Below are 13685 nucleotides of genomic sequence, written 5' to 3'. Positions count from 1 at the left end.
CCCATCATGTTGTGTTTTTCATAAACATTTGTAACTAGTTACCTTTAATTACTTGCCAGGATGCATTTGACACATTGATGAAAGTTTTAGTTGCAAATATGATCAGGAAGATTGAGTTCAAGACTGCCAGCAATCGATTTATACCACATTTGTGGACTGTGAATCAGGATGCCTTTCAAATGGAAGTTAAAAGATGAAAAAAAGTATGATACATTGGTGTGTCTTTCTGCAGTCCTGATGTGGAGATGCCGGTGATGGACTGGGGTTGACAATTGTAAACAATTTTACAACACCAAGTTATAGTCCAACAAATTTATTTTAAATTCCACAAGCTTTCGGAGGCTTCCTCCTTCCTCAGGTGAAAATGTTCATTTCCACACCGTTCACCTGAGGAAGGAGGAAGCCTCCGAAAGCTTGTGGAATTTAAAATAAATTTGTTGGACTATAACTTGGTGTTGTAAAATTGTTTACAATTTATGCAGTCCCATTGAGTAGTCGTGCAGAGATTCATGCCCACAATTCTCCCCATAGTGAGTGCTTGATTTTAACCAATTCCTTTGGGGAGATATTTAGTGAAGTAATGGTACTTACTTATTGGTGGCATAATAAGTAGTATAGATGGGAGCATAAAATTACAAAGAGACATTGATAGATTAAGTGAGTGTGCAAAATTGTGGCAGATGGATTTCAATGCAGGTAAGTATGAGGTCATCCATATTGGACCAAAAAAGGATAGATACAAATATTTTTTAAATGGTAAAAAGCTAGAAACAGTGGAGGTCCAAAGAAATTTATGGGTCCATGTATACAGATCACTAAATGTAGTAGGCAGGTACAAAAAATAATCAAAAAAGCTAATGGGAATGTTAGCCTGTATAAATAGAGGACTAAAATATAAAGGGGAGGAAGTTTTGCTACAGCTATACAAAGCCCTGGTTAGACCACATCTGGAGTACTGTGTACAGTGGCCTTGAAGTGCAGCGCAGATTCACCAGAATATTACCAGGCCTCAAAGGGTTAAATTATGAGGAGAGATTACATAAATCAGGCTTATATTCCCTGGAATATAAAAGATTAAGGGGTGATTGAATGAGGTATTAGGATTTTGAAAGGAATTGATAAGGTAGATAGAGATAAACTTTTTCCGTTGGTGGAGGAGTCCAGGACAGGGGGACATAACCTTAAAATCAGACCCAGGCCATTCAGGAGAGAAGTTAGGAAACACTTCTGCATGCAAAGGCTGGTAGAAGCTGGATCTTTGCTAGCCAAGGGTATTAAGGGATAAGGAGCCAAGCCGGGTGGATGGAGCTAGGATATAGAACAGGCTCGAGGGGCTGAATGGCCTACTCCTGTTCCTATGTTCCTATGTTCCAAGAGAAATTAAATATTGCAGGCCCAGTTACCTGATTCCACACAATATCATTGAAAGAGACTTAGGGGTAGATTTTGGCATCTGGGCGGCCGGCCAGCGCAGCACATCGGCTGGCCACCTGCTCCGGTGCCAAAGAGGCCACCGAGATTTTGTGACCCAGTCCTCCTTTGAATCCAACTGGTGAGCTGTTGGGGCCAAACAAGTGTCCCGAGGCAGCTTGATAGTTTTGGCCTGCAGTAATTTTGGTCGGCTGGGACGCAGGCGGTGCCTGCAGATATGTCCTAAGGTGGGGAGGTGAGACCAAGAGGGGGTGGGGGGTGAGCCTGGGCCAGCAGTGGCCCACAGTATTTTTCGAGAGCCGGGAAAAAAAGCACGAAAAAATAATGTGAAATTTACGTTTACAGAGCTTCTTCAGCCAGGCCGCCAGCTGAAAGTGGTTAGAGCATGCACAGCACACATTCCACCCAGTTCAGTCCAAAAATGGCAATTGGGGTCCTATTTACGTCACAGGACCCCGATTTGCAAGTTAAATGAACCTGCTGCCTGATTCAGGGGGCCGCTTCAGCTGCCCAGCAGCAGGCCCAAGGGAACATTGTCGCAGCCACAACCATGGCAGCAATGGGTGGTACGTCATTTGCACACCAGTTTTGGGGTGCTACTGCTCCTTTTCTGCTGGGCAGGCACCTGAAAATTCACCTCTTAGAAGCAGGTTGTCTGCCAGCCAGATAATGGAGAGTAACACAGGGAAAAGCTGATCAGGAAAAATAACAACAAAACTATAGGAAATAGAAAGTAAACACAAATATAAGGCATAAAGAGGAGAATTTGGATGGATTTAGATGTTAGTTCAAAGAACATGCTTCCAAAGATAAGAAACAAATAGGTGGTGTATGATATTGGGCCATACGGACCAAGAATGAAAAAGAAAGACTTGTATTTGTATAGCGCCTTTTAATGACCTCAGGACACCCAAAAGCTCTTTACAGTCAATCAAGGACTTTTCAAGTGTAGTCACTGTTGTAATGTAGAAAACACACGTAGCAGCCAATACGCACACAGCATGCTCCCACAGATAGCAATGTGATAATGACCAGACAATCGGTTTTAGTGATGTTGGTTGAGTGATAAATATTGGCCAGGTCACTGGGGACAACTTCTCTGCTCTTCTTTATAATAGTGCCATTCAATCTTTTACATCCACCTGAGAGGGCCGTTTAACATTTCGTCTGAAAGACAGCACCTCTGACAAGTGCAGCACTCCCTCAGTAATGAACTGGAGTGTCAGCCTAGACTTTGTGCTTAAGTCTCTGGAGTAGGACTTGAACCCACAACCTTCTAACTCAGAAGCAAGCATGCCACTGAGCCACGGCTGGCAGCATGTCATCTGAACCCTACTCTGCTTAACCAATTTCAGCCTCAATAATGGTGGGAGTGTAAAGGCAATGAAGGGGGGAAAAAAAATCACTCAATATGTTTACTCCTGATAGCAATGCGGTGACCCCTTGTTGAAATACATGTGTACTTGAAGTTGGGTCAGTATAGCATCTATCTTGACTACCGTAGCCCCCACTCACTGGCTGGGCCGACACGCCTATGTCAGCATAAGTCATTAACTTCAGGTGAGAAGCAATAAGGAAACATTGGAAAAATAAGTTAAAAAGAAAAACTTTAAAAATCACATAGATGATAAATACAGCACAAGCCTCCCCTATAAACCATTGTAAAATGGATACTGAAAGTGGATGCCTCCTTGTAGAACACAAGGGAAACAGGTGCCTCAGACTCTTAAACCAACTTAAGTGAACTCCACAGGAAGGTACTCCCCTAGTCACAGGCAGAGAAACTGATACATAGACCCACTCAAACATCAGGGAAATCAAGTAAATTGGATGGGCCAACTCATATAGTTTTTCAAAGGCATAATTACCAGGCAGTTCTTTTTTGATTCCATTACGATGATACACTTTATAAATGTTTTTAATATTGTTTTTCTAATATCTGTTCTGTCTTCTTTGGGCAATTGTACTGAATCAAGCTGAACTTATTCAAATATATTTGATTTTAAAACCTTCATAATTATGCTGAGATTTGCAAAGGCAACCAAACATTTTCTTTTTTTTGTTATCCTCTCTCATAGGTCTATGACTTGGGAATTTTTCTACAGGAATTTTGCTTGCTTTTCATTTTGTTCCTGTATGTTTTCCTTTAGGTGATTTAGAATCATCAGTTTCAAATTAGATGCCCGTGTACACAGCAGAACCAATTACAGGAAGATTGATTCCAGTCTGCAGAAGGAAACTAATTCAAACTGACATAGAATGGACAGCAGTGTGGAGAATGTGTAGCAAAGCACATTTGGGTAGATTTTTAAATAAAGTATTGCGACCTTTCAGCAGCAAATATTTAGCAAGGATAAGGCCTTAAAATACTATACAAAACATCAAATTTTAGAAGTGTAAAGAATAGAAATCTTAGAACCATACAGTAGTCTCAGAATACACATACAAAACATTTTTTGTATCATTTGCTGCAGATATACTGCTGCAGTCTTCAATTATTTAAATGGATCCTATCATTTGTTGAGTCTTTTACCCATATGGGATGTATTGTGACATTCAGTTTCACTTTCCCTTCCTTAAAATTGGTGTTAATGCCACAGTTTTTCTGCATAGATCTGCACAGTGCATTTTGAGTACAGTCACCTGAGCACGTAGAGCAACAGTTAAAAATGCTGCCTTATGATTCAGGTTCTGGTTCAGGTGACTAATTTATGTTATGCCTACAAAATAGTCTACATTTCAAAAGTTATTTGTTGGTTGTGAAGTGCTTTGGGATGCCTTGAGGATGTGAAAGGCACTATACAAATCCAAGTCCTTTCTTCTTTTAAAACAATACATTTGTGGCTTACCTGTGCAACAACTGGCACAAAAAGGGTGACTTGAGGTCATGCAAAACCATTAAACTAACATTCAAACTCAACCAAAAGACGATGAGAGCAAACATGTTGAGGTAACATTAGTTCCATTCTTTTAAAAAAGGAAATATCTGAAGTGTTAACAAGCTACAGGTCCTTCATAACAATGAAAGTGTTGACAGATGGATCATCATAAGGTAGGCTCCCCTGCTTAGAGATAAAGGGTTACAAATTCCACCTACCGTTTACACAATATTATTGTTACAGCATCTCATTATAAACCGTAGACAGTGAAAACATTAGATTTTATAGGAAGATAGGTGCTCTTTTATTATAGCGCAGACTCAGCAAAACATCCAATACTGACAGAAGGCCTGTATAGAGGCTATGGTGTGTGCCACTACAGAGTGTGCAGGCAGAGGCTAACATCTCTATGTGAATGCCTGACATCACTGTGAATATTACCTATGCACAGGTTTTCCATTTGCATGCATTTATTTAGTCACTTTATTCCTAACAATAAAATTATAGCAGCTGAAAATAACTTGTTAGTACAGGCAGGAAAGCACTCTATGCAAATTTTCTGCAACATGGGCTGTGTTGTATTCTAAAAAAAAACTCTTGAATTCAGATTGAAGATTACCTAATTTTACATCAGGTAATTGAGGTCATACTGGAGTTAACCAAGACACTCGGTGATATGCCTTTTAATGTGGAAACTCCTCTCTGGTTGAAAGATGAATGAGTTAAAGTTTACGTTTGCAGCAGCTCTTAAAAATTGCAAATGAAATGAACTGTGCCAAATTCAGTCTACCTTACAAATCACGTTAAACTGCCATTTGTACCACCAAGAAGTGTGGTTTTGAAACTCAAGCAGCCATTCCATTCTTGACTACTATAACAGCAACTTACTTTTATATAGCCCCTTTAATGTAGAAAATATAAAAAGGTGCTTTACAGAGGAGGCAAAAACTAATGATCAAAGGAATAAAGAAAGTACAAGAGTTACTAGAGGTGAGTAAAAGCTTGGTCAAAAAAATGGCTTTTGAGAAGACTTTGAGGTGAAACGAGAAGTAGGGAGTCAGAGAACTTTAGGGAGGGCATTCAGAGGGTGGGCCGAGACTCTTAAAGGTTCTGCCACCAATGGGAGGAGGGGATAAAGGAAGGTTGGGTGCATAAAAGACCATCAGAGGGCTGAAAGGTAGGAGATATAAAGCTAGAGGAGAATGCAGAGAAAGGCTGAGGTGAGGCCGTGAAAACATTTAAAGGCAAGGACAAGAATTTGGAATTAAATTGGGGACAGTGAGCCAATGTAGGTAATTGAGGATGGGAGTGACGGGTGAGTGGGATTTAATGTGGGACAGGATATGGCCACCTGCATTTTAAACAAGTTGGAGTTAATGGAGGGTACAGGATAGGAAGCCATATTGGATGAAGATATTGAAGATAATGATTATAGAGGTGGCATAGTGGTTATGTTACTGGGCTAGTAATCCAGAGGCCTGGACTAAAATCCAGAGTCATGAGTTCAAATCCCGCCACGGCAGCTGGCGAATTTAAATTCAATTAATTAATTAAATTAAATTAATTAAATAAAAATCTGGAATTAAAATACTAGTATCAGTAATGATGGCCATGAAACGACCGGATTGTCGTAAAAACCCATCTGGTTCACTAATGTCCTTTAGGGAAGGAAGCCTGCCGCCCTTACCCGATCTGGCCTACATGTGACTCCAGACCCACAGCAATGTGGTTGATTCTTAATTGCCCTCTGAAATGGCCTAGCAAGCCACTCAGTTGTAAAATCTCGCTACGAAAAGTCATAATAAGAATAAAACCGGACGGACCACCCGGCATCGGACCACGAGGCACCGGACACGACAATGGCAAAACACCAAGCCCAGTCGACCCTGCAAGGTCCTCCTTACTAACATCTGGGGACTTGTGCCAAAATTGGGAGAGCTGTCCCACAGACTAGTCAAGCAACAGCCTGACATAGCCATAATCACAGAATCATATCTTTCAGCCAACGTCCCAGACTCTTCCATCACCATCCCTGGGTATGTCCTGTCCCACCGGCAGGACAGACCCACCAGAGGTGGCGGTACAGTGATACACAATCAGGAGGGAGTGGCCCTGGGAGTCCTCAACATTGACTCTGGACCCCATGAAATCTCATGGCATCAGGTCAAACATGGGCAAGGAAACCTCCTGCTGATTACCACCTACCGTCCTCCCTCAGCTGATGAATCAGTCCTCCTCCATGTTGAACACCACTTGGAGGAAGCACTGAGGGTAGCAAGGGCACAAAATGTACTCTGGGTGGGGGACTTCAATGTCCATCACCAAGAGTGGCTCGGTAGCGCCACTACTGACCGAGCTGGCCGAGTCCTGAAGGACATAACTGCTAGACTGCGCCTGCGGCAGGTGGTGAGCGAACCAACACGCGGGAAAAACTAACTTGACCTCGTCCTCACCAATCTACCTGTCGCAAATGCATCTGTCCATGACAGTATTGGTAGGAGTGACCACCGCACAGTCCTCGTGGAGATGAAATCGCGTCTTCGCACTGAGGACAACATCCAACGTGTTGTGTGGCACTACCACCATGCTAAATGGGATAGATTCAGAACAGATCTAGCAGCTCAAAACTGGGCATCCATGAGGCGCTGTGGGCCATCAGCAGCAGCAGAATTGTATTCCAGCACAATCTGTAACCTCATGGCCCGGCATATTCCTCACTCTACCATTACCAACAAGCCAGGGGATCAACCCTGGTTCAATGAGGAGTGTAGAAGAGCATGCCAGGAGCAGCACCAGGCGTACCTAAAAATGAGGTGCCAACCTGGTGAAGCTACAACTCAGGACTACATGCATGCTAAACAGCGGAAGCAACATGCTACAGACAGAGCTAAGCGATTCCACAGCCAACGGATCAGATCAAAGCTCTGCAGTCCTGCCACATCCAGTCGTGAATGGTGGTGGACAATTAAACAACTAACGGGAGGAGGAGGCTCTGCAAACATCCCCATTCTCAATGATGGCGGAGTCCAGCACGTGAGTGCAAAAGACAAGGCTGAAGCGTTTGCAACCATCTTCAGCCAGAAGTGCCGAGTGGATAATCCATCTCAGCCTCCTCCCAATATCCCCACCATCACGGAAGCCAGTCTTCGGCCAATTCGATTCACTCCACGTGATATCAAGAAACGGCTGAGTGCACTGGATACAGCAAAGGCTATGGGCCCCGACAACATCCCAGCTGTAGTGCTGAAGACTTGTGCTCCAGAACTAGCTGCGCCTCTAGCCAAGCTGTTCCAGTACAGCTACAACACTGGCATCCACCCGACAATGTGGAAAATTGCCCAGGTATGTCCTGTCCACAAAAAGCAAGACAAATCCAATCCGGCCAATTACCGCCCCATCAGTCTACTCTCAATCATCAGCAAAGTGATGGAAGGTGTCGTCGACAGTGCTATCAAGCGGCACTTAGTCACCAATAACCTGCTCACCGATGCTCAGTTTGGGTTCCACCAGGACCACTCGGCTCCAGACCTCATTACAGCCTTGGTCCAAACATGGACAAAAGAGCTGAATTCCAGAGGTGAGGTGAGAGTGACTGCCCTTGACATCAAGGCAGCATTTGACCGAGTGTGGCACCAAGGAGCCCTCGTAAAATTGAAGTCAATGGGAATCAGGGGGAAAACTCTCCAGTGGCTGGAGTCATACCTAGCACAAAGGAAGATGGTAGTGGTTGTTGGAGGCCAAGCATCTCAGCCCCAGAGCATTGCTGCAGGAGTTCCTCAGGGCAGTGTCCTAGGCCCAACCATCTTCAGCTGCTTCATCAATGACCTTACCTCCATCATAAGGTCAGAAATGGGGATGTTCGCTGATGACTGCACAGTGTTCAGTTCCATTCGCAACCCCTCAGATAATGAAGCAGTCCGAGCCCGCATGCAGCAAGACCTGGACAACATCCAGGCTTGGGCTGATAAGTGGCAAGTAACATTCGCGCCAGATAAGTGCCAGGCAATGACCATCTCCAACAAGAGAGAGTCTAACCACCTCCCCTTGACATTCAACGGCATTACCATCGCCGAATCCCCCACCATCAACATCCTGGGGGTCACCATTGACCAGAAACTTAACTGGACCAGCCATATAAATACTGTGGCTACGAGAGCAGGTCAGAGGCTGGGTATTCTGCGGCGAGTGACTCACCTCCTGACTCCCCAAAGCCTTTCCACCATCTACAAGGCACAAGTCAGGAGTGTGATGGAATACTCTCCACTTGCCTGGATGAGTGCAGCTCCAACAACACTCAAGAAGCTCGACAACATCCAAGATAAAGCAGCCCGCTTGATTGGCACCCCATCCACCACCCTAAACATTCACTCCCTTCACCACCGGCGCACTGTGGCTACAGTGTGCACCATCCACAGGATGCACTGCAGCAACTCGCCAAGGCTTCTTCGACAGCACCTCCCAAACCCGCGACCTCTACCACCTAGAAGGACAAGGGCAGCAGGCGCATGGGAACAACACCACCTGCACGTTCCCCTCCAAGTCACACACCATCCCGACTTGGAAATATATCGCCGTTCCTTCATTGACGCTGGGTCAAAATCCTGGAACTCCCTTCCTAACAGCACTGTGGGAGAACCGTCACCACACGGACTGCAGCGGTTCAAGAAGGCGGCTCACCACCACCTTCTCAAGGGCAATTAGGGATGGGCAATAAATGCCGGCCTTGCCAGCGACGCCCACATCCCGTGAACGAATAAAAAAAAAGTGTGAATAAAGGTCTCAGCGGGGCTGATAATAGCAGAGGCAGCAAATGTTACGGAGGTGGAAGTAAACTATCTTGGTGATAGATAAATGTGAGATTTGAAGCTCAGCTCAAAGTTGATGAGGATGCCAAGGTATTGCATTATCTAGTTCAACTTGCGCAAGTAGCCTCAGAAGGGGTCAGTGGCAGAGTTTATATTCTGGCCAAAAATGATGACTTTGGTCATCATCTTCCTGATGTTCAGTTGGGTGAAATTTTGATTTCTCCATGCTTCGTTGTCGGACTCATTGTCTGAAAGCATAGATGTGGTCATGGGGTTAAAGAAATTAGTGGAAGGGTAGAGCTACATGTTATCAGCATAACTATGAAAGTTGAACCTGTACCTGTACCTGTAGTTACCAAGAGGGAGCGTGTAGCTGAGGAAGAGGTGGGGGGCAAGGGTAGAAGGTCTCCAGAGATGGTGTGCAGCGGCAGGAAGGGAAGCCATTGCTGGAGATGTACCGGCTGTGTTCTGACAGTTAGGAGCAGATCCACACGGGACCATACCCAGCAAGGGCAGTCCTATGGAGCTGGACAATGAAGGAGAGGCGATGAAGAAGGATAGCATGGTCAACCATATTAAACACCTTGGAGTGGTCAAGGAGAACAAGGAGGAATGATGCACTGTGGTCACAGTCACAGAGGATGCCATTTCTGACTTTGTGGGGGTTTTGGTGCTGTGAGCAGGGTAGAAGCCAGACTGAAAGGATCCCAATAAAGGAGTTTTGCCAGAGATGGGTGCAGATCTGTAAGACAATGACACATTATAGGTTCTTAGAGAGAAAGGGAGGTTAGAAACAGGCAGCTACTCTCATTGCATTTTCAAAAGACATTCATAGGTGAATTTCTTCTTACAGTGTTTGTTACACCAGTCTTGGGCAGGTTATCTGTGGCAAGGACAAAACTGACCAGAGTGATCACTAAAGCGCTCTTCATGCCATGCAGACCAAAGAAATGGGATTCACAGCATCTGTGGAAATGTCCTCTGATCCTGTCTGATTGCAAAAGGTGAAAAAAACAAATAAAAATGGGGAACAAAATGAAAGTTTTCAGCATAATGATAATGCACAGACAGTGCAAGTTAGGATACAGGCAGCAAAGTTTTGGATGAGCTCAAGTTTATGGATGGTGGAAAATGGGAGGCCGGCCAGGAGAGCATTGGAATAGTCGAATCTGGAGATAACAAAAGTATGGGTGAGAGTTTCAGCCGCAGATGGGCTGAGGCAGGGGCGATATTACAGAGGTGGGGGAGGTGGAAGTACGTGGTTTTGGTGCCATCACCCCTGTGTTTGCTGACCTTCCTGGGCTCCGGGTCCACCAATACCTTGAATTTAAGCTTTTCATCCTTGTGTTCAAATCCCTCCATTGCCTCACACCGCCCTATCTCTGTAACCTCCTCCAGCCCTCCAACGCTTCGAGAACTCTGCATTCCTCCAATTCTGGCCTCTTTTTGTTGTTGTTATTGGTGGCCGTGTCTTCAGCTGCCTAGGCCATAAGATCTGGAATTCCATCCCTAAACCTCTCTGCCTCTCTCTCCTCCTTTAAGCAGCTCGTTAAAACCTACCTCTTTGACTAAGCTTTTGGTCACCTGCCCCAATAGCTCTTTATGTGGCTTGGTGTCAAATTTTGTTTGATAATGGCTCCTGTGAAGTGCCTTGGGATGTTTTTTATTACTTTAAAGGCTCTATGTAGATGAAAGTAAATTGTAGCCAATTAGATCCATCAAATATATAATGATTAAAACAAAAACATAAAATACTGGAAATACAAGTCATTCGGAGAAATGTGTAGAAAAGAGAAAAAACATTTTGAGTATAACTCCTAATTTATTTGATGTAACCCTTTGTCTAGCAAAAGTTTATGCCCGAACTGTTAACGCTTCTATTTTCTTTTTACAAATGCTGACTGACCTGCTGTGTAGATCCAGTATTTTCCCTTTGAGTTTCAGCTTTCCAACATTTGTAACTATAGTCCCTTGAACTGAAACTGCCTATTTTGGGGGGCCATTGCGATGTATTGACCAGCGCCATACCCCTGGACTACACCCAATAGAGGAATACCTCAGCGCTGTCACCACACAGAGAAAATCCCTTTCTTTAGCATGGTCAACACTCAGAACATAAATACCCAGTGTTCCTCGCATTTAAAGAAAAACGAAAGCTTTCACGGTTTTACTTCTCAAACAAATCTTGTATTTCTAAAGCATGAAATCTTTTTGATGTAATCCTGTAATCTCAACTGCAAATTGTTAAACAGAATTTAGGAGATTTTGTGATGTCCATAAATCTGGTTACACGGGGGCATATTTATATACTTATTAAACGAATTTCAAGTTTTATTTTGGTCCTAACCTGTGCTGGATTAGTCCAACCATTTCTTACTGTGGGGGATGGACGCTTTTTTAAACAGAGGAATGTCATGTTTTACTTCCCTTTTTATTAGTCAGTCTAGGTTGTAATCTAAAACTGTCAAGCCCCAAAGCTATATAATTAGGTAGTAATGAATGGGAAGAGTGAGTTTATCATAGCTTTTAGCGTACCAATCTTTGTTTTGCCAGGAAGGCAGAGCAGAGCAAGGACGCACCTTTGGGTTCTCCATTGCCATTTGAAAAAAACCACAACAGTAGATTCAGGGGCTGACGTCAAAGTTAGCATTTATAGTGGTGTTTACCACATGTCTCATCCAATTACAGCCCCGCTTTATGAACGCGAGTGGCTTAATATGTCTTTATGAAATGAAACAATTCGGTAGATAATTTCAAAATGTCTCAGTAGCACGTTTGTTTGACTCCACGAATAAACGCGAGTTACCTTAAACTTTATCACAGATATAGTGAAACATGAAGTGTGGAAGTAACCTCGGCAATCCAGCAATGAATGTTGCAACAAACTAATCCAGCAGTATGCTTATAAGTGTTTGTGTGTGTCTAACTCTCAAGATGCGATAGTAGTGGTTTTGTAAGGACTGGTGGCTGTGTGTCAGTGTGCAGCTCGTTTGCTTACTTACTCTTTTGATCGCTTTCACTGGCTCTTCCAAGTTGTTCTGACTGTGAGGCCAGCTTTGTTAGTGCTGCTCTTTGATCACCGCCCTGGCTGCCTGCAGGTGCCAGATGTCATCGCGTTTACAAGCAGCGTGGCTCAGTTAAAAAACAACACACCAGCCGTACTTCAGAAGCACTCGATCGGAACTTTAAATCTTTCTTAAGATAGACATGTTTTTTTTAAGTATGAGAGTTACACAGTGGGAGCCGTCCCGGCCAGTTTCAAACCAAATATCAATAACCATGCACGTTTTTAGAGAAACTTAAGGAGAAGTCGACATTTCCTACACACAAAAAAGTTAAACAAACAAAATCCCTATGGGGGCGACGATTCCCTAAGTTCTTAAGTACTATCGCTACGTGTGCCGGGGCTGCACTGAAGTCCATACCTGGAAGTGATCAGCCACTCGCCACACTGGCAAGCGAGTGGAGCAAAAAGAACACACGCCAGGAATGGCAAACTCAACTTTCTCACATCAAAGGGCTACGGGAGAAAGAAAGGAGACTTACCGTTCTGTTCCTTGCTACTTGAGGGCTGGAACTTGTTGATTTGAGCTTCCGATCCATGATGGCGGAAGTTGAGAGCCGATATTAGCAGCAATACTAATGACAGGGACATTTGGGGGGGAATGTGTGTGCGCTATGGGGGCAGAGCAGACAAGACAGACACTGGACTTCTTCACACCAACTCACTTCCAGCCGCCGCTTCTACCATGAAGGATGGCGAGTGCAGGGACCCTGATGTGCCAGCATTTCCACCAGATAATCACATAGTGGCTTCCACATTCCGATCCAAAGCACTCCCTTCTCTCTCCAACGTGCCCCGATCCAACGATCGCACTTATCTACTCAATGGCTAATGTAAGGCGGAAAAAAAAATGACAGACGGTTATGCCAGACCCGAAGGATTTTTTTAAAGGCGCAGCCAAGTACTTACGCACACCTGTCAACTTTTATAAACTTCTGGATTTAAACAAAAATCTCTCTAAAGTCGACAATCCTTTTTTTCTCCTCCTTACTTTCTCCTAGCATCAGCCGGCAGTGCAAAATGTTTCTGTCCGAATAAACATTTTGTAAAAATTACTTTAAAAGGTAGTTTACCAGCGAACAGCTGGATTCCATTATTCCAGGGTACTTTCAAATGGCTTTTTTTTATTTTAAAAAAAGAAAAAGAGCTGATTTAAGTTTTCTTTCTTTCTCTCCCTCTCTTGACATCAGCTAAGGACAAAAAAAAACCCTTCAAAGTGCTGCCTGTTGCCGTATGAAAATAAAGATTACAGCTTAGCACATTTCAAGTTCCCCCGCCCCCCCATCGCCTGCTCTGTTCAGACTCGCTGGGTGTACGCTGACTCTTGGGTGAACGGAGACTGCCAACTGGCGACACGACAGGTGGTATAACATTGCTGGCTGCAAACCTCTCCGGGGCAAAAACTTCAGCATCAGACTTCACATAGCAGCTCTAATCTCCGCGTACGGTTTACAGGTCAAACCCTCGGATTGTTTACTAATTATTTTAGGATATTGGGGAAACCCT

General features: G+C 44.1%; 1 protein-coding gene across 4 annotated transcripts in view; it reads right to left on the bottom strand.

The window, feature by feature from the left end:
* pdgfc (platelet derived growth factor c) overlaps nucleotides 1-13479 on the bottom strand; it is a 338263-nt gene extending 324784 nt beyond the window's left edge. For 2 of the 4 annotated variants that reach the window (XM_067992765.1, XM_067992774.1), the window contains exon 1: nucleotides 12662-13478. In XM_067992765.1, the coding sequence (XP_067848866.1) occupies nucleotides 12662-12770 (109 nt within the window). In that variant the 5' untranslated portion in view covers nucleotides 12771-13478. Of the gene's footprint in view, nucleotides 1-12117; nucleotides 12208-12661 lie in introns of all 4 variants that reach the window. The other 2 variants (XM_067992754.1, XM_067992746.1) reach the window with 2 other exon arrangements.
* Nucleotides 13480-13685: the final 206 nt, after the last annotated feature.

This window comes from Heptranchias perlo, chromosome 1, assembly GCF_035084215.1.
Source record: "Heptranchias perlo isolate sHepPer1 chromosome 1, sHepPer1.hap1, whole genome shotgun sequence".
NCBI lineage: Eukaryota > Metazoa > Chordata > Chondrichthyes > Hexanchiformes > Hexanchidae > Heptranchias > Heptranchias perlo.
This window is presented reverse-complemented; position numbering and strand designations above follow the sequence as displayed.